Below are 22,252 nucleotides of genomic sequence, written 5' to 3'. Positions count from 1 at the left end.
TCACTTGGATGTTGAATTTTGATTACCATTCTTTAGTCGTCCGATAGGAGCGAGCCGGACTATACGAGAACATATATTACTACGCATCAAAATCGATAACAATTGTGTCATGAAAAGTCAGCGTGCAAAGTGCACTCGTGATCTAACCGCGCCCAGCGCTAACATTTTTCTAAGTTATATTGAATGAGTTCGGCCAATGCCTATGTCCCTTGCATATATTGAGGGTGGCCTCTGTATTCCGCTGGGCTCATTTGACAAGGACAGGAATATTCGGCGCTTAGACATATAAATATCGTAGATTCCGGCGTAGAGGCGTCTATCATTTTGTACAAAGGTTTCACCATCGCCTATCATCATTCTACAAATGCAGATGCGAAGTGGGATGTTCGACGACACGTTCTCTCATAATTGCGAGTATTGTCAGACTCAATTCGGTAAATTTTAAGAGGGGAGTACTAAAAGCAAGAATTTGAGTGACAATAAATCGCGCTAAGTGCTAATAAAAATATCGAGTCAACTAAATCTACCACGAAATATTCTAGTTTATGGTCATATACGAAGATCTTATGAAAAATCTGGCTGGCCCCTGGCTACGCCATTGCGTCGGAAATGATGTTCAAGTCATTAACAACCCAAATTTCGCGGTAACGTTTATCACATTTTTGGTTGGCCTTGCAAATTCACAATAAATTACATACTTTGTTGCACCGATAGCAGACGATATATTACATGGCATATTTATTTTGTAATGTTACAGCTAATCTCGGGAACTATTTCGCCGGCCACTCAAAATCTTCTCGCGGGAGACGGGTTGGCCGCCCCTGGCTTAATACATTCGTATCCATTTCTTGTCATTATTGTTTTGGCCTTATAAACGCTGAGATAGGCTTCTTTCTCAAGCAATATAGAACTTCTGATACGCGGCATATTATTTGTGATTATTTTTATTGAAAAGAGTGCTCGAACAGGAAACTATGTCGAAATTTGCTGTGGTGTGCTTATGCGGTGGCATTTTCAAGAAAAGCCATGGGCGACAGCACCTGCTGCTACGCCACTGCTGCCAACCCCATGAAATTGTTGTATATATTACTGTCAATCTAGCTGAGACGAAAAACTTGCACAGCAATGTAAGTGCTCATTGATTACTACCAACATTACAGACTCACATTTGCAATTTACTGCAGCGCAAATTCTCACCCCTTCAAGGGTTTTTAAAGTATTGGCCGCAAAGAGTATATGATGATAGGTCGACACGTTGCCAGAACTATCTGTTGATATGTATGTAGTATTTGTTGAATTTATTGCAAAAAATCCTGCGATGGTTTTTACATAAATGTCACTGTTGTTGCGTACTACACCCAATAAGCGAGAAACGCAGAAAATATGGCTTGATCATGAAAATCTGCGTTCTATGGTTCGAGTTCATGATAGGATTCGTACGACTGGTTTTCTGAAAGACGTGGTCGACTAACCCTGAGCTGAACTAATGTAGGGGTGTGCAACGAGCATGTCCAGGCCTATGAGACACATTCATTTCGAGGCCAACCCCTTCTATGTCGGGGAAAATGAAGATGTAAAGTTTTGGCCAACATACCGCTGATAAAGTGCGGTGCCAAAACATCAGCGGCGACAAAACCTCGGTTAAAAATGACCGTGGCTGGATGGCCGAGGCCTTTCGATATGGATACGATCCGTTATAGGCAGTCTGCACCTAATACTCTTGTGCTTGCAATCTGAGAAAACAGTAGTACAAATGCGACGGGCAGAGGAATTTAAAACACTCCTATTCGAAATCACCTACGTCAGACATGTTTCGTGTTACGTACAATTGTGGTCTGCAGGTTCAGTGTCCTATGTCATGCATGTCCTTGAAATCGTGGCATACTACCGTAATATTTTTTCAAAAATGCATTCTTTTTCACGTGTGAGGCTCAGGTCGCGAGGATGCCAAAAAATCTCTGATTTTTCTCGTGGTCCAAGTAGCAGGTTGTTGGTTTTCGAACTGATACTAAGTTTCAGGTGAGAGATCTTTGCTCTTCCCATTAACTCGCGAGACAGAAAATAGGAAATCGAAAAATAAAAACAGAACCCAAAGAGAGAGAGAGAGAGAGAGAGAGAGTCTTTATTTTCATCGAACCAAAATACATAACAAACGGCAGTGATGGTGGTACAGAAAATATGCATGCACAGTATTCGGTATTAGATAGGAATTATCGATAAGACCGTGAAGGTCATCTAGTCTGATCACACCAGCATCAAACAGGTACACTTGACTCTGAACAATCTGGCTGTAAAAAAATGTTTAGTTAAGAAAGGAAAATAGAAAAAATTCAAACAATGGTAGCAAATGATCAATGAAGCAATGTCTGGGCGAGGTAGGGCAACAGTGTTCGTGTAACGACAAGAGGTGATCAAGTAGGGCTTTTTTGAATCTATTATAAGGCAATTCACGGATATGTGGTGGTAATGCATTCCAGGTGATAGGTCCCGAGTAGTCGATAGATCTCTTAGTTAGGTTGCTATTGGGTGGGGGTAAGTAGATGTTTCCTTTAGACGAGGATCTCGTGTAATGGGAATGGACATGTTTAGCAGGTATGAAAAAGTCATCAAACACAGGAGGCAGACTATTGGAAAAATATTTGTGAACAACTTTTGATACTTCGAAGCGATATAGTTCATCAACTCGCAAAATTCGATGCTTACGGTGGTAAGGCGATAAATTGATACGTAAAGGTACAGATGAGATTAGCCGTATTGCAATTCTGAGAAACGTATCATAAGGTAGTGAGCTCTAATGTGCCTACTCTCCGTGATCGTGTTAGAGCTTATTTCCCAAGACATCGGGCAAAGTATAACAATTTTTGATTGGTGTGAGCTAATGAAATTCGTTATAAAAAAAAAGGCGAATCGGTTTCCCAAAAGGTAAAAAAGAGCTGTTATAATGTGTCTTTCCTGAATGTCTGCGTTCTGATACTGACCAATTTTGAGCATGTATGAAGTTTCCCATACTAGCTACTTTTTGCAGACTCGGTTATGGCGTGGAAGTCGCCGGCGGTGGATGTGAAATTCACTGCTAAAACTTTCGTTTGAATATTGGTACAAAGGAGTTTCTAGAAGACGACGTTGGCTTTCAAATATCTCACTATGACATGCGATGATATGAAATCATCGAGACACTACTATCCATCTTGTACATTGTACATTCTATGAATATTACTTTGAAACTGTTTTGATTGGGATCAGGGTATTGTCGACTCAATTATCACCTATACATAAGATTTTATCTACTGATTCCCGCTTGTGTGGACAATGTTGGTAGCCCTATCTCCGAGCATTATTTAATGCACTGTTTCGAGTAGCAGTAGCCTATGTACGGCAGAGTACAGATCTGAAACGTTATATTATAAATTATAGTTATTTTAGTACAGCTGAAATAATAACCAATGAGTGCATGTTGGATCATGTGATTTAGTATGTCAAGGGAAAACGGTTGGATATTTAATGTTTATGCTATTGAATTTATATATATACTGTTTGCAATATTAATTTAAAGGCAATCAGGACAAAGTCCAAAGTACATTTTCGATTTTAATATGAATCTCTGGTCATATACTTGGGAATAAAAGTAAGTTGCAACAATTGTAGGCACAACACAATATAAAGAGATCACTTTAAAAATGGTTGATCGCCACACGTAGATCACTTTTAATAGTATTCAGTGTTAAGGAAACTGGCCATTGATTTATCAGCATTTTCACAGCTGTATACGCGCTGCGCGTTCACGCGATTCGTGCATGGGGGTTTAGCATTAAATTACATCCGGCTTCGATCTGTTTCATGCATCGTCGCGGGACTTGCAAAATCGATGAAAAAGCTCGCTATGCATGTAAACGGTATTAGCGACGATATCGGTAGTCTATCTGAACGTAAGTATTATGGGAAGCTCATAGTCAGCATTAGTCAGGCTAACCCTGCTTTCCAGATAGCTTGCTCTGCGGTATATTTTACATTGGGAAGATAGCGCGATTACGATTATAGAATCTTATTTATGGAATCTGGAAAGTGTGCTAATTGTATTCTGATACGTATCCTATGATGAAACATTGCCATTTTGCCTGATATCTTCTAAAATTACCATACACATAATGGCACACGCGCCAGGGATAATCTTCAGAAACCAGTGTAGAATTTGACCGAACATTGTTTATCAAAAATCATGTCAATATCATGTGTCGCTAGAAAAAAAGATCATATAGCGTACCGGTATTTCGACTATGAAGTCTACTCGAATTTAATTTAGGATGCAGCCTGGATTCGTATTTGTTCATTTTTTTATATGACTACTGGAGTGGAGGGTTAAGTCATGGTTAAACTGTTGAATCAGAGTACACACTACCAATGTTCCCTCTAAGCTGCGCACGTGCGCAAATGCGCAGTGCTGAAACGTTCTCTACGCACAGAAAATCAAGGCCGCGCACAAAAAATCCGAAATGATGACTTTTTTTTAATCGTTGCGCACTCTTGTCCAAGGCATCGCGCAGGCGCTCTGACACGAGAAAAAATGAGAGGGAACATTACCAGTGCTATCGTTGAAGTCTGAAACCGAGGTAGGCCTATAAGTCCGGCTCGAAAAGGCAAATATTGCGCTCCGCGAAGCAATGAGAATTTGCAATCGTGTGCGTCTCACGAGAGAGATTTTTCTTTTACTGTGGTATCGTACGCGTGAGCGATACTGATATCATATCAATAGCGCAATCCTTTGCGGGAATGGCGGAATGGGCTAGCTCGAAGTTAACTGCGAGAAACTAACGAATAGTCTTCTCCGCGTGGCATGAATATTGTGTAAGATTTACTGTACAATTACATGCCGCGATGCGAATTTTCGAAGTCATCGCTTCCATAAGGCGAATCTGATCACGTATGGTGATATAGTATAATATGCAGAATATGCAAGTACAAGCACCATTATTGTTGAAAAAATCCATCCCTTTGCAAGCGTTGATCGGGAAATGCAGCAACTATATGCACTGTAGGGCGTTGTATTAGATCAGCTTCTCAGCAGTGTTGGGATGACTCGAGTCACCTTTTTCGCATGACTTGACTTGACTCGAGTCACTTTGCTAAAATGACTTGACTTGACTTGAATCGGCGTATCAAAAATGTGGATTGACTCGTCGTGACTCGGGGCAAAATTCAGGAGTCAATTTCAAGTCATAAATTAATCGGTGTCGAAAAAAATCACTGTATCTTGCATACGTCTGGATTGTTCGCGAAACGCTGGTGTAACCCGTGAGAGCGACCAATCATTCAATGATCGTGCGTTTTACTGAGCCTCCATTGTTCTCTCACAAATGAATTGACCACAAACGAATTGATCAAAGCTTACAGCTTACGTTGTCGTAAACTAGTAGTACAGTAATATAATAGAATAGAACCTCTTGTTTCATTGATTTTGAATTCGAATAAAGTTTATATACACCTCAACCATTGGCGCAGACTCGAATTGTATCATATCAATATGTATAAATGGGTAAAGGGTAATATATTGCATCTTATTAATTCGTTTCTCTATTCCCCATTTTGGTTGGTAACTATAAACTGAGGCCACGTGTATGTGAGCGCTACAGCGCCTTCTTGGGTATATATTTAGCTCTATATTCGTTCATCGGTTCAAAATCAATGACCACTCAATCTGTGTTTCAGAAAGCTAGCAAAATGTAATGACGTAATCATGCCTCATACTGCGAAAAGGCAACTGGACTTGAATTTTGACTTGACTCGTGACTTGACTTGACTTGACTTGACTCGACTTGACTCGAGTCACCTCCAAAAATCAAGTGACTTGACTTGACTCGAGTCATCTACGAAAACCGATTGACTTGACTTGACTCGAGTCAAAATGTGCAATGACTCGAAATGACTCGTGACTCGAAGGTAGTGACTTGATCCCAACACTGCTTCTCAGCAGCACTAATTTGTGATTTTATTCGATTCGTTTGAACGGGTATCTTCTGTCGATAAGGTAATACGCTGATCTTGTTCTTGCTTCAATCAGACTTGAATATTCGTATCACTGTATCTGACTGTATGTCTTGATAGTAATGAGTGCATTGCCGGTATTAAGACGTCACATAGACCTACATCGATCGCATGTATTGATTTCAAGTGCGTTCTCGTGCGTGTATGTCTGTCCTCTAGTAATCCATAGTATGTCACCATATCGTCGCAGTGGAATCAAGGTGACTTATGTCAGATTTCACTATCTTTTGGCATAGCAGATAGGAGGTCACGAAATAGCATGATGTAAGGAAGTCATTATACCAACGGGTACGCCCGAATATGTTTAATTATATTTAGGGGTCCTACCTTTTCTAACACATCTCACTCGATCAGCTTTACCTGTAAATGTGATTACGTGAGCAGGGACAGGATTAAAATTGATAGCAATATATGCAATTCCCGATGATATTGACTGATTTGATCATGAATTATAGAAAATGTTCGCGCTTCGCGCGTTTAGACGGAACGCCCACTGAACAAAGACCAGACATAGATTTGTAGTAGGGGTGAGAAGCGCCCAGCGTGAGGGGGGTCTGGTTCGGTTTATCACCCTATGGGGGGGGGCTGGTCGCGCACTGTTGTCCAAGGGCCCGCGCAGTGAGTTGGCGTATTTGCGCAGACTCGTGAAAAATTAGAGGGAACATTGCACGCTACTCATTTAGTTTGTTGCCGTTCAACTATAACTAACGGTGTTTTGAGTACTTCTAGTTCTAGTTCTAGTTTCGAATTTTGAAAAAAGAGTAGTTCTATAGATCTAGTTCTGGTTTCACATTTGAAGAAATATTAGTTGCCGGATAACTAGAATACACGTGTTGTTGTTTTGCGCGATTCGAGATACCGGCGTTCTGCTGAATGATGTTTATGCAGCCATTGGTCGCTCAAAGCCATCACTGCTAACAGTGGCGTAGCCAACGGGTGAGGTTTGGGGATCGAAATCTCTCCTATTTCAAACTCGAAACACTTCCTCTTGAAATGACGATTCTGCGTATAATATTTCGGATAAAATAAAAATCAATGTGTTTCTTAGTAAATTTAATTATTTTTCAGAGAATGAGAAGCAGTGAATAGGTTCCAGGGTCAAGTCAAAATTTTGCTCTATATTCTGCGGTCTATTAATTTTGCAAGGTCATTAGTTGTAGCTAGATCTAGTTCTAGCTACGGGCTTCGAAAGGAGATTAGTTCTAGTCCTAGTATGATTGCCTAGTTTGAAAAGTGAGTAGTTCTTTATTTAATTCTAGTTGCTAGTTTCCAAAATTGATTAGTTGTAGTAGTTATTGTAGTTGCGCTTTTTGGAAATCCAGTAATTTCTGCAAGTCGGTGTGGACAATATTGAACATATTGTGCGCGGCTTGTATTCGCTGTCTAATTCACTAGTCTTTGGAATATTTTGTAACCTTGATAGCTAACCATAAGTCTCCCAGTATGAGAGAGGTTGAGAAGTTTATGTTTCGATAGTCAGGTATGATTGGTTTTAACCTGGATCCTTCCGTGGTAGTACAATACGTCACTCGGTGTCTAAATGAATCTGGTCTGCTGTAATATACTTTTCTATGCGTATAATGGAATGATAATGCTGAAAATAAGGTATGCGCTATCCAAAGTGGCCTAATTCCGTGAAAGTAATGTTCATTGAGAAAACAATGCAGGATGGATGCAAGCTTTATGCTATAGAGGCAGAGCCGATTACATGTTTATGTGAAAGAGAAACTTTTGTTGGGAAAATATTAAATCGTAATCAGATTTCTTAGAAATTGTCAAGATAGAAAAACTTCCCTTCTTATCCATCTGATTGAATATATTTAGTCTTGGATTTAATGATATTTTAGTGCCTGTGAAAGTCAAGTCAAGTCAAGTTAATTCATTTCAGTGGAGTGAATTGGATTCAGTGGATTCAAGTCAGGTCATTCAGAAAATGGTAATCGATTCAAGCCATGACTCCAGGCGCGTCAATATCAGTTGTACTCGATAAAAAAGTTCCGACCGTGCCAGTATTTTGATGATGAGATTGACTTTACTATCTAAATTCAACTTCGTTCGTTTTTAAACCCATAAAACTATACACTCTAAGCGTATTCACATCCAAAGGGCCGGAGACAGAACCTTACACAGAATTACATCGCGGTCATAAATCCTACGTGCCTACGTGCATACCTTCCTAAGCACATACGCGAATGCATCATTTGAAATAGAATGCTGTACTCGAGTGTGAGTTAGGCTCTTGTTTCGTGTGCTATGGGGGTATATTGACACCCGTATATCAGGGTTGTTACATGGGTGGAAATACACAATCCTTACGCTAACATGTAGGGTGGTCTATTTCCTGAAAAAGGATCATATCTAGATATCCCTACTGTACGTACGTACACCAGAGATGAGCGGATTTGAAATTTCTATGTCCTAATCCAATCCAAATCCGAACCTTCAAATCCAAATCTAAATCCTAATCCATAACTTTTTCATATTCAAGTCCATGTCCAATCCTAATCCGATTCCAACTGGAAATTCAGAAAAATTACCAATTTATGCAATGGAGGGATTCGAAAATTTTCTTTCACAACCAACGATTCACTTGATTCAAGATAACTTAGTAACCTTAAGTACATTAATAACTGATCTGAATAAAGTTTGTCGCCATTCGCCCCACGACATTTCAATCCGCCAGAAAATTGGTAAATCCAATGCAAATCCTAATCCGTTCTGAAAAAAATTTCTAATCCAAATCCGCAAAATTTCACAAATCCTGTTTTTTCAAAACCTAATCCTAATCCATGCTCATCTCTGACGTACACCGGCGACATGGAGTAAAGTGCGTTCTAATGTGACTATGACGTCACCGCTGAGGGTTGATTGTGACGTCACAAGACACCGTCCCCTCGTATGACTCGGTTTCTCAAACTTTCTGGACCGACTCAAATCTCTCGTAACCCGAGCCTCACGCCTCCACATGATTGCATTTAATGTCAGTGTGTTACGTATTTACTGGCATGCATGGAATACAAAGGCGCGGACACCAAGTCGCAGCTCTGTGAAACATGTATAGCGTGCGCAACTTAAAATCGGTATGCAATATTTTTCTCTGTTGGCCAATTTTCTAGTACCGGGACAAGATTGCAAGGACGAGACGATATATTCGGTGCCGACCATTTCTAAACCGGACATATCAATATTGAAGACTTTGGCCAACTAGCAACGGTCATTTTGGGTCAAGGTTTTATGGCATATGTCTCAATGCAGTGGTTCCCAACGTGGGCGATATCGCCCACAGAGGGCGATTTGGCGGTCTAGGGGGCGATAGGGCTGGGGGGCGAAAACGAACGATGGGGGCGATAGGGGCGACGGCGCGTTAAAACGGCTATATTGGAGTCAGGACCGTAACTGCCGCTCCCCCAATTCCAAATTGGAAGAGGCGGACTCGAACGTGAACTTGACTTTTTCAAAGAATTTTGGCACTGTGCGCGATTTAATATAGCCTAGTCATATCTCTTGGTTTTGGGGTACCCTTACCCCAACAAAAATACGAAAGATTTTTGGAAATGGATACTTCGGCGTCGGAGATTACTGCGCCACGACGCACCGACACATATGGAGTTATAGGCCATGTAACATGCGACCTCGAGAAGTGTGCCAGAACGATCAGCAGATAGACGACCTTGGCCGAAAAGGAATGCCCTTGTTCTCACCGAAAACTTCGATATATATATACTATACATATACGTTCAATGGTCCATATGCGCATCAACGGTTGGCGTTGAATATTCCCTTTCTGGCGATCTGAACCCGACAGGACAAGTGCTACCCCGTGGAGAAAAATTATATGCCAATAAAGGAATACTTTGGTTTATCGCCCTATGGGGGGGGGGCGAAACCAACGTTTCCGGTGGCTGACGATGTGCTGCTACACGGTCCTGTTAGTCAGGCTCATCCAGCTTTCCAGGTAATTTGGTATGTGGGGTATTTTGCATTGGGAAAATAGCACAATCGCAATTAAGGAATATATGGTTCATGGCAGTGGTACCCAGCGTGGGCGATACCGCCTCCCAGGGGGCGATTTGGTGATCCAGCGGGCGAAAATAACGATGGGGGCGATAGGGGGGCGAAAACGGACAAGGGGGCGATAGGGGGCGAAAACGATAGAACTTTCAGTCAAATAATGATTCAATATGTGCTTGCTTTATTGCTCAGTTCAATTTATGTGAGATCGACGATGATAGAAAAGTGGCTCAATACTTGACCCATTCCAGCCTGCGATACCTGAAATGAATTTCAAGTCCCGTAAATTTGCCTCCTATTACACCTATTTCACTTGTTTATGAACTCTACCAACCTCGTACCATCCGGTCATTGACGGTCGTTTATTCTCAATGGATACACCGCTGTTGTTACATCATAATTAATCAAATATCAGCTGTTTCTGCGTGAGCCAGCAAGCACGAACACTTTCTGTTAATACTGCTCCTTAGTGTGTCGTTGCGAAGTATCCAGTGTTGCAAATTGGCGCATATCGGGGCCAAATTTATGAATATTGGCACATTTTCACGATAGTTGGCACCAGAATTTCGAGTATGGAACGTTGGCACTAGTTTTGCTCGTTCGATTTCCTTCAACTATCAAGGACGACGTCCATGCACGCGCTCTTCCACCATCAGTCTCGTTCGATTTTCATGCGCCCGCAACCTAGTCTTTTTTTGCCATCTTTCTGGAGTTCGGCTCTCTCTTCCTCTGAGCTTTTCAAGGCGCTGGAAGTACAGCGCGATCGGCGAAGAGGAGCCCAGATAAACCTCCGACACATAGAAACAGAGCAGAGCCGAGACTCGAACCAGCAACCGTTGGTGTCGTGACTGCAGTGTTTAACCAACTGCGCCACTCATTTTCCCAATCATTTTATCTGATCTCTATTAATATGTAAAGACATCTCGAACGATGAGGATAATTTGGTTATGTTACAGTCAGTTTGGTAAACTATTATGTTATGAAATATAGCCTATGACTTCCAGAGCCTTCCTGCAGTTGCCAACCCTATATATGACACCTCAAGCAAGCGATACAGTTGATTTTCGATCACCAATGTAGTTTTAATTGGTCTATACTTTATAGACGTAACACAACAGCATTGCTTCTCGAAGTAGCCTTATTTTTTAGCATACTAGTAGGCCTAACTCCAACGATTTCCAAAACGTTAATAACCCTGTGCGGTTAGATTTGTGGAGGACAGTATAAGTTGTTATGATACCGAATAGTACAGTAATGGCCATCTAACTTATCGTTGAACGTTTGGGGTTTAGGCAAAACTCTGTCTGTGCGCATTCACCGACTAACTGCGCGGTCCGTTGGTCAGCAGTGCGCAACAAATAAAAAATGGTCATCACTTTGATCGGACTGCCGAATTACAACTTTTCTCGGTAATTTTGTGGTGCTAACTAAAAAAATGTCATCCCTTCGGCTTTTTCGTGCGCAGATTAGATTTTCCGTGTCAGCACTGCGCAATTGCGCACGGGCGCAGCTTAGAGGGAACGGTGGTCACGAGACCTCAATAGATCTCAAATTTGGGTCACCTTCTAGGGGGGCGATGAAAATTTTTCGAGCTTTATAAGAGGGCGATGAGTCGAAAAAGGTTGGGGACCACTGGTCTATGGCATCGAGGAGCACTGATTGCACCGCGATACGCACGACGCAACATGCATATTTTGTCTGTTATACTACAAAATTATCATAAACCTAAAATAAACAACCGACTAGTATATTTATTGTGATATTAACCTGAATATATTCGGTTGACACTCGTCAGGAGTAATAGCCAGCAACTAGTGCATAATTTAAAAGAACATTTTATATCGACAATATTGTAATATCAGTTGTCCCTGGTCAAAAAGTTCCGAGTATACCAGTATTTTGACTACGAGAAAAATCACGCAGATATAATGTTCACTGCTTCAGCAACGGCCTCCTTATGACGCACAATGCATCAATCGTGGCATCCTGTAGCCGGCACTGGAGTTTTGTAACATAGAGTCCGCATGCATTGAATGCTCTTTCCGCCTCCACAGAAGTGGACCTAATAGTAATCAGCGCTTCATAGCGAGTCTAAAGGTTGGCAGGTCGTTTCCCGGAAGCTTCAAACACTTCGCATTCCTTTTGAACCATTCTTCTGTATAGGTTCGGAGTACTGGAAGGACGGGTAGCCGATACTGGAATCATAGTGTCCTATACTGGAATTGAGGACGGCGTGATATCTCTCTCAAATCCCTCCTTGATAAATTCACGTGATCAGGTGCGTAGCCAGCCGAAAAATAAGATGGCAGTGTTTGAAATAAAATGACTGGGTTTCAATTCTTTTCGAATTAAGTATTAGTGGAAATCAATTACGCTTGCACGCACAAACAATCACACATGTTTCCGAACATTCGATATCATTCAGTTTCGCGATGTCGCTCTTTACTCACAATCACTTATCAGAATACACTTAACGGCATATTGTCAACCAAGCCATCCGAGGGATGGAAGCCAACGCATGCTGGGCCCGCAGACGCGATGATTAGGCCAGCGATTATCTCTTTTGTACCAGGACTATTGCAGATGCGATTATGTAGGCCAGAGTCAATATCGGGAGCACCAAGCCAATGCAGAGGCGATTGTGCAAGCCAGAGATGCATTAATTACGAAAAGAATGTCACTCTTTAGTACAGGACCAACCTGCGGCCGCAGAAGGAAATTTGTGCGACCGTGGACACGTAATTCGATTAGTATGTGTTGGCCGCCGTCGACATGAAAATTTAATTTGCGAGTTGACTCCCTACTTTTGGAGATATTTCAATTAAACTTGAAACTTTCTTCGCGTTAGGCGTGATTCAATGCGACTTCATTTTTCGATTATTATATTGTCGTAGCGCGCTTTGCAATCTGGGCCTCACAGTACAGATGCGAACAACCGAAAAAAATGATGCACCCCATATAGCAGGGGTCGGGAACCTTTTTCTACCGAAGAGCCATATTGGCCCAATATTTTCAATTGTAACTCCCAAAGAGCCATACATGTCAATCAACTGTTACGTCACAATTGAAAATCCGTGACATATTGGTAGCACTTTAGAGCAGTGCTCTTCAACCTTTTTCGGAGTGGTACACCCTTTTAACGTTTGCTCAAAACTCGTACACCCCTGTTCATTCGGGGTCTTCAAAATTGACTTTTTTTCTCAAATCGTACTGGCTACTTGATAAAATTGTTAGGTTACCTAATTTAAGCCTACACACCAAATTTGGTTCGATTCCAACCAGTAGCCGGATTGCTACGGGAAAAAGAAATAACGAAAAATTTGAAATTTTTCTGTTCACCCGATGAAAGTATTATGTTGTCTATAAAAACGATGTTCTTCAAATTTGGTTCAATTCCAACCAGTAGAAGCGGAGTTATTGCCGTCAAAAATTTGGATTTGAATAAAATAGTATTTGGTCACACAGTCTATTGTCGCTAATTTGCATCACTAGTAACAAAATATTAAATTACAAATGTATGGCGAAATATTGGACATAACATCGGCATTTTAAAACAAAAGGGTTTCGATTTCATCATGGATGCTGTTTCGACCCTGGCTGGCTACGTCACTTTTTTATTTTCATTGCGGTATTTATTAACGTCGAGTATGAAGTACCGATTCAAGAAGTCTGAGCTATCGCGGCGGTTTTCTCAAAAATCACTATAAGACAAATGACTAGCTGAACACATGTTTGTTAACTGCATACTTTCCAACACCAAACGGAGCCATTGGTCTATTGCCGACGGCTAAATGATTACTGGAGATTTCTGCTTATGACATCACAATCAAACGGTGTACAGTATTACACTTGAGATAACATCGTACCATGCTCACAGGGCCGTAACAGCACTTCGTCAGCCCCCCCCAAATCGTTGGCCTAGGGCCCCCATGGGGTGATAAACCTATGGGGGCGTCGCCCCCCAGTCCCCCCCCCTTGGCTATCCGCTTTTTGACGCTATTTCACATCTCCACTGGGTGTACGTTATGTGAGACCGCTTTTCCCGCCTAGACGCGCGAAGCGCGAATAATTTCAGTAATTCAAGAATGTAATCGGGCAATATGGTCGGGAATTACATATATATTGCTATCAATTTTGATCCTCTCTCTGCTCACGTAATCAGATTTAACGGTAGAGCTGAGCGAAGTCTGTTTTAAAATTGTAGGACATCCCAATAATAATAATTAGACATCTTCGGGCGTATACCCGTTGGCACAGGGGTGGGCAATTATTTTTCTCCGCGGGCCAAATGAGAAGCAGAAATATGTTGGCGGGCCCAGAAATTTTAGCTGTATTCTCCAGCGTATTGATTTTATTTCTAAATTGAATGCTCCACCCTCAGACCAGACCCATCAGAATGCATGTTTTTAACACTACTCCTGAGCGAGATTTCTTAAATACACTAATTGGCAACGTTTTATGCCCCAATCGCACGAATCGCGGAATTTTTCCATGTTTCGTGATTCAATCGGTCAATATTATTGGTAATTGCATACATACAGCTATATTTTTTAAACCTCTTTCAGCCCTCGTACTCAGTTTTACCGCTAGAGCAGAGTGAGTTGCTGTCGTGAAAATATTCGAGAGGGCCTGTTGGTATAATTATACTTCGTTACATGTTATTATTTCGTGACCTCCCGTCTGCTACGTGAAAAGATATTGAAATCGTCAAAGGGTACTAAACTAAAAGACGCACACGATTCCCAATTGATAATTCTTCACTGGGAAATATTACCTATGGACAATTGGACATCGTGGTTTTCGGTCAACACGAGGGCAGTCCTTTTGGGCCAAGGCTTTCTCGCTATCGAGCTTTCACTAGTTAATTTGATCAGCAGTTGCAATTGCAGTGCATTCACGAAATCCCGTGTTGGCCTGAACTTCATATATCTCGGTACGCCGTGGCGCGGTAATGGCTGACGCTGAAATACCCAATTCTATGACTATTGATCTCGAAATCGCGCTTTGCGCGAGAAACATTTGAAAGAAGTTGCATAAATTAAAAAAATACTCTATAATTTATGGTCATTCACGAAATAATTTTGGGCGCTCTTCGAGCTCGCCCGCCAATTGGGGGTTTGGGGTGCGGCAGTTACGGTCCTGGGTATACTTTAAAGCTTATTGTCTTGGTAGCTGGTTTCCGAGAAGTGTTGAGCTTGCCGAAAATGGCCTTGCTGTTAAGCCAAGCTTGTGGACATTACGAAATTCGCCGTCCCTTGATCGAGCGATGGCCCTATATGTGCGAAGTGCTCGGCACTAACTACTAAACAGATTTGGTAGAAATCAAATATTTAGTCCTCCGAACCATCTTTGAATCTCTACTTTCGGCTTTCTTTTTTGCCATCCTTTATGGGTGGTGATATACTGATATAGAAATCACGGGCAGTGATTGACTTGTTAAGGATTTGTAAACACATCACGTAACAATTTGAAACACAGACCGTGTAATTTGTACTATGACAATGGCAACAAAGAAGGTTTGGTGACTTGTTGTGACTTTAATTGTAACGGCCTCATTTTCTACATTGACTTTACTTTGAATATGGATTAGGCACGCGAGGTACGTATAGGCTGCCTAATCGCAGCATGTTCATGAACAAACATTGAACAGGCTTGATAATAAACGAATTTACGGTTCAGTTAATACATCCTATGGTTTTAGTCCACGCAGCAACAGCAAAAAGTAGGTTTTATATCTTCACTTTCAAGCAACCTTTCGCGGGCCGCACAGAATAGCTCCGCGGGCCGCATTTGGCCCGCGGGCCGCACTTTGCCCAGGCCTGCGTTGGCAGGAACTAAACAGCACTTCGTCAGCTCCGCCCCCCCCCCCCCCCCCACAATAACTTGGGTTTTCGGTTCTCATACGGTGATAAACCGACCCCTCATCACAGTGTTCGCTTTTGCCGAGAAATTTGCTGCACTGTTTAGTGAGCCAGCTCGAAGCGCGACAATTTTCGATAATTCATGATACAATCGGCCAATAAGATTGCATTGCATATATATTGCTATCAATATCTTGTCCTCTCTGCTCATGTTATCAGATTTACCGGAAACTGTAGGGCCCATAAATAATAATTAAACATTTTCGGGTGGGCGGACCCGTTGGTATGACTTCGTTACATGATTTTATTTCGTGACCTCCTGTCTGCTATATCAAAAATATAAAATTGCTCTAACGTACTAAACTAAAAGACGCACACGATTTCAAATTGGTATTTCTTCACTGGCATATATTTTTTCTTGCTGGATGGTATTTGTCTTCTGAGGTTCAGATTGCCAAGACAGGAACATATGGCGCCAGTCATTTAGGCGCCTATGGACAATTTAACCTATTATTTGGTATATATAACGAAGTTTTCGGTCTGCGTAAGGGCAGTCCGTTTCGGCCAAGCTTTTCGCGCTGCCGATCGTTCTGGCACACTTCTTGGAGTCGCATGTAATAAGTACTAAATCATTATATATCTTGGTGCGTGGTGACGTGTTAATGGCCAACGCCGATATGTCCATTTCTATAAATGTTGCGTGTTTTTTCTTGGGGGAAGAGTACCAAATAATGAACATAATTGGCAACTTTAAATTTTGGAAAAAATTGCATAAATTTTAAAAAAATACGCTATAATTTATGTTAATTCACGAAATAATTTGGGACCCCCTTCGAGCTCACCCCACAATTGGGGGTTTGGGGTGTGGCAGTTACGGTGCTGCATGCTCATTAACCTGTGCGTCAACCTGTCCTGACCCATAAACCTGCCTTTGTGATAGCTAGCCATCGGCTCATTGTAATTCGGATCTGGTACACCCCTGTACACCCCATCCGAGTGGTACACCCTTTGCAAATTCTGGTACACCCTAGGGTGTACGACCACCCCGGTTGAAGAGCACTGCTTTAGAGTATGACATTGTCGATAGTAGAACTACTATGGAGGTGGGCAACCTTTTTGCTAACCACGGGCGAATTTCGATTACATATGTAGCCTACGGCCGCATTCCAGGGCATAGCCGCAATGAACTAACTGGACGCAAAATGCCTATCTTAAACTGTCCATGTTTATTTCTGTTGAACTTCGGACTATTCTACTTTTCATATCGACCTGTTATACGCACCGCAATCGTGAGTGGTAATGTTATGGATAGTCACTGGGTTTGGATATAGTCGCGCAAAGCATGAAAACTTTTCAGATCACCGATCGATTCCGTCATTAATAGTAGCAGTATCACATAATGCTATCAAATATTTATACTTTATCAGCCCATGTGATCAGATTCACTGGTAGAGTTGATAGAGGGAAGGAATGCTTTTGAAAATTTAGGCTAAGATAAAAATGATAATGCATCTTCGGTGGGCAAATTGCTGTTAGTAACTTTGTTGCATGCTGTTATTTCTTGGCCCCTCATCAGGATTGTCGGTATAGTGGAAACATATTGGAATCGCCCAAATGTACCATAAACAATTTATTTTCGTGAGGAGCACACAATTTCGAATCCGGCACAGATTGAAAAGTGTCCTACTATATTAAAATCGAGAAAAGAAGTCGCATTGAATCGCGGCTAGCGCGAAGAAAATTTCAAGATTCATTGAAATCTCTCAAAAATTCGAGAGTGAATTCGTAATTTCATTTTGCATGTCGACGGCCGCCAACACATACTAATTGAATTACGTATCGACGGCCGCACAAATTCCCTGCTACGGCTGCAGGTTGGCCACCCCTGCACTAATATGTGGGATTCGTAATATGCGCCATATTTTTCTGGCCACATACGTCAAGAACATGGATAGCTATTGCGTTGTTTTTAAGTTGAATTTGTAATTATGAATGTCACTTCCAAGGCAGTTTATTTGTCGGCGTGGATCAGGAAGACAACGTGTATTTGAAAACTGCATTGTTCTACAAGCGTGGCCACGTCTGCTATTCTCTTTAATCTACCAAGGTATCGTGCAATCCAAGGTTTCGAAGCTCGCGATGGCAGGTTGATCGAACTCGCGAGTGGTGTTAGTCGCCGGCGTGACAGCAACTTATATTTGGGGATTTTGAAAAGAGGGCGGTACGAGCCCCTAACCTTGGATAGTGGATATCCCGCACTGTCTTGACCTATCAAATACGTTCTTATGCTGCCACGAGAATAATATTCTGGCCGTCATGAAAATTTACTAACAAGTTGCTGCAATATTGATAAATTAGGCAAAAAATTAAAAATTTCCCAAAGAGCCATATCTTAGACCAAAATAGCCATAGGTTCCCGACCACTGCGATATAGAAACACCATCTAGGAACTATAGGTCTACGCTCCTCGCGAAAGAAATTTGTTTCTGGTACGTTTGGTAGATTCCAATCTCTTTCCACTATACCGACAATCCTGATGGGAGGTCAAGGAATAACAACACGCAACAAAGTGACTACAGTAACAATCGGCTCACCCGAAGATTCATCAACATTCATAAATTGCCAAAATTTTCGAAAACACTCCCTACATCAACTCTACCGATGAATCTGATCGCATTGGCTGAGAAAGGATAAATGGTAATACGAGAGACGACCAGTGTTAATGATGAAATTCGTTGGAGAATAGAATAGAATTTTCACGTTGGGCGCCAAGATCATTGTTCCTATAGTAACTATTCATAACGTGGGCACTATATAGTGATTTCCCCGCGTAGGGTAAGACGATATCATAAAGTCGATTAGTCCGGAGTTCACCAGTAATGGACATGGGTATTTCGCGTCTAGGTAGTTCATCACGACTGTGTGTCCTGGTATGCGGCCGTAGGCCGTATAAGTGATCGAAATGTGGCCGTGAATAGCAAAAAGGTTGACCACGCCTGCTCCAGTACCATACTTGCAGGAAAACAGCTGCATACATTACATTTGGGGTTGATTTCAATTTTCAAGGTTCACCGGTCCGCCACATATCTTTTGAAATTTTGCCGGTCCGCGGGAGGGGAGGTTGAGAACCACTGATGTAGACAACATTGAAGCAACACGGATTTTCACCAGCAGTGTACGCACAACTGCTGCTGTTTAACGTTTTTTCTCCACTCTTGGCAAGCTACTTACAAAGGACAGACACTTTCTACCCGAGAATGTAGGAAAGTATCTTCCGTTGTACTACAATACATTTTAATTGTATTTGTACCATACTTCGTGATGTGAGGACAGACAGTTCCAGCCAGAAATGAAGATGAGTAGTACAATTCTAGCATTATGCGTGAAAACTCATAATTTATATACATTAGGGCAACATTTTTTCAAAATTAGGTTTTTTAACGTCGAAAAACGTCAACAGTTCGACACTTTCATAGTTTCATAATTATCAGACCGTGCCATGCCGTCATAGAACTACTTACCGGTATATACACTGAAGAAATTGTGGAAAATATGTAATAACCACTTTGAACTTGAAAACAGATATTATTACCACTGTAAGAAATAAACACCATTGTCATTTCCATATAAAGAGCGACATGGAGTCAGAAAAATTATCTATTCATCACGACTTGAAAGATCATCCATGCGATGTTGCCAAAAAAGAATTCTCTCGAAACGTCTACACCAAAACTCATATATGTGATGTATGTGGGAGAACATTTACTATGAAGGGTGACCTCAAGCGACATATGAATATGCATGTTGGTATCAAAAGTCTTGAATGTGCTATATGTGGGAAATCGTTTCATCTGAAGAGCTACCTCAAGTCTCATATGGATATGCACGCTGACGTCAAAAGACATGAATGTGATGTATGTGGGAGAGCATTTACTCAGAAGGCCCACCTCAACCATCATATGGATATGCATGCTGGTGTCAAAAATCATGAATGTGATGTTTGTGGTAAACCATTTTTGAGGAAGAATGACCTCAATAGTCATATGGCGATGCATTCCGGCATCAAAAATCGTAAATGTGATGTATGTGATAAAGCATTTACTAGTAACCGTTGCCTTAAACTTCATATGAATACTCATGATGACGTCAAAAAACATCAATGTGAGATATGTGGGAAAGCATTCATTAGGAAGATTGATCGCAATTGTCATATGAAAACGCATATTGGCAGAAAAGGTATTAAATGTGATGTATGTGGGAAGACATTAGCCCAGATGAAGAGCCTCGGGGTTCATATGAAGATGCACGCTGGCATCAAAAAACATAAATGTGATATATGTGGAAAGGCATTTACTTATAAACATGCACTCAGGCAACATATGAATATCCATACTGGCATCAAAGACCATGGATGTGATGTATGTGGGAAAGCATTTACTCGGAAGGGTCTCCTCAAGCTTCATATGTATATACATGGTGGCATCAAAAATCATAAATGTGATTTATGTGGGAGAGCGTTTACTCAGAAGAATAACCTCCAGCGACATATGAATGTGCATACTGGCATCAAAAATCATGGGTGTGATGTATGTGGGAAGGCATTTACTCAAAAAAATAATCTCAGGAAACATATGGATATGCATGCTGGTGTCAAAAAACATGAATGTGATGTTTGTGGTAAAGCATTTTCTCAGAAGGGTCTCCTCAAGCTTCATATGTATATACATGGTGGCATCAAAAATCATAAATGTGATTTATGTGGGAGAGCGTTTACTCAGAAGAATAACCTCCAGCGACATATGAATGTGCATACTGGCAGCAACAATCATGGATGAAATGCATGGGGGACAGCATATACTGCGAAGGGTTACTCCAGGGGTGAAGTCATTAACATGTATTACATTCAAGTATCTGAAAAAAGTTTTTTTTCATCTCCGTCCAATTATTCGATTTTATTCTCCAATATTTCCTGACGTAAATTCATGGACGTTTCATAAAATGCATAGGGATATTCACATGTACAATTGCAGTCGATATGTGGCAGCCGTGCTCTATACCGCTCCCGGTTATAGTAGTGATGTCTTGTGTTGTTCCTGTGTCTTTCGCATCTAGCCGCTTCGACGGTTAGACGCTTAATAAAGTCTCTGCTGCAGTTCTTGTAACGTGGGTGATTATTACTGATACTTTTACAGATATGTATTCTGTTAGCTCAGTGGTTCCCAACCTTTTTCGTCTCGTGGCCCCAATGGCCGATATTTAAGCAAAAATTCCCCCCTATGAAAAATTTGCCTGTGACTAAAAAAGGTGCTTTTTAACGCCCAGCCACTTGTTGACTGAGCAATTAATGACCAAACATATTCAGTTATGTCCGATTCCTGTCGATTGGGGACCGTACTACACTTCGGTAAAGTACAGTTAAATTTGACCCTCGAGAGCCTCACTTTATCAGGGGGTGTATTATCTACGGAAGACAGTGAAATCCGCCACCTAGCTTAAAATCGGCCAAAGAAAGGTACAATTGTAAAGAAATAATTTCTACAGTTCAATACTACAATAATCTATAAACCATGTGAACCCAGTGTATCTTCCGATACTACGCCAAAGTCAGATTCCCCCCTAATAATATCAACCCCCCCCCCAGTTGGGAACCACTGATTAGCTGGTTTAGTATTGAATATCTGAAGTTTTTGAGATTCAGACATTGTGGATAGACCATCTCAAGAACACTTATCTGAGCTGAGCGTAGAATGAAGTCACAGAAACGTACTCATAGAAGTTCCAATTTAAGACATAGCAAAATTATACATACCATGGGTGGCTTTGGTGCAAAACTGCAATGCACGTGCTTGCTCAATGTGTGTCTGTCTAAAGTCATTGATATTTTGAGGAGTTTTCAGATATAAAAAGATTTCAAATAGTTGAAGGATGCACAGAACACAACCCTATAAAGTGTGTATTAAGGAAGGGGTCGGCAACCATTTTAGCTCTGCGGAGCGGTTTCAAAGACAAAATACTTTTCGTGGACCCGTTTGCCAAACCGTCTGTTCCACATTGAAACTAGTGTGGATTGACTTACGGTATATGCCCTATGCATTAATATATATGCATTATTAATTATTAATATTAATATCCATTATTATATAAGCAGGACCTTAACTGTCGCACTCCAAACCCCCCAATTTGGAGGGTGCGAGCTCGACAGGGGCCCAAAATTATTTAGTGAATTAGCATAAATTATAGAGTTTTTTTAAAATATTTATGAAACTATTTCAAAAACATTTTGCGCTGGGCGCGATTTTAAGTTGCCAAATATCTTGATTTTTGGTTACCTTCCCTAAAGA

General features: G+C 41.3%; 1 protein-coding gene across 1 annotated transcript; it reads left to right on the top strand.

Moving 5' to 3' along the window:
* Nucleotides 1–20,185: 20,185 nt before the first annotated feature.
* Nucleotides 20,186–21,115, top strand: LOC145441568 (uncharacterized). The gene has a single exon (XM_080319467.1). It carries the CDS (start codon nt 20,186–20,188, stop codon nt 20,744–20,746), a length of 561 nt encoding a protein of 186 aa, XP_080175593.1. The 3' UTR covers nt 20,747–21,115.
* Nucleotides 21,116–22,252: the final 1,137 nt, after the last annotated feature.

This window comes from Botryllus schlosseri, chromosome 1 (genome assembly GCF_051294905.1).
Source record: "Botryllus schlosseri isolate E-star chromosome 1, Bs_hap1, whole genome shotgun sequence".
Taxonomy (NCBI): Eukaryota; Metazoa; Chordata; class Ascidiacea; order Stolidobranchia; family Styelidae; genus Botryllus; species Botryllus schlosseri.
Note: the sequence above shows the minus strand (reverse complement) of the source record. Positions and strands in the feature narration are given on the sequence as shown.

Bases quoted from the DNA above. Each gene is read 5' to 3' on its own strand.
- LOC145441568 (XM_080319467.1), top strand. From the start codon at position 20,186: ATGAAGAGCCTCGGGGTTCATATGAAGATGCACGCTGGCATCAAAAAA.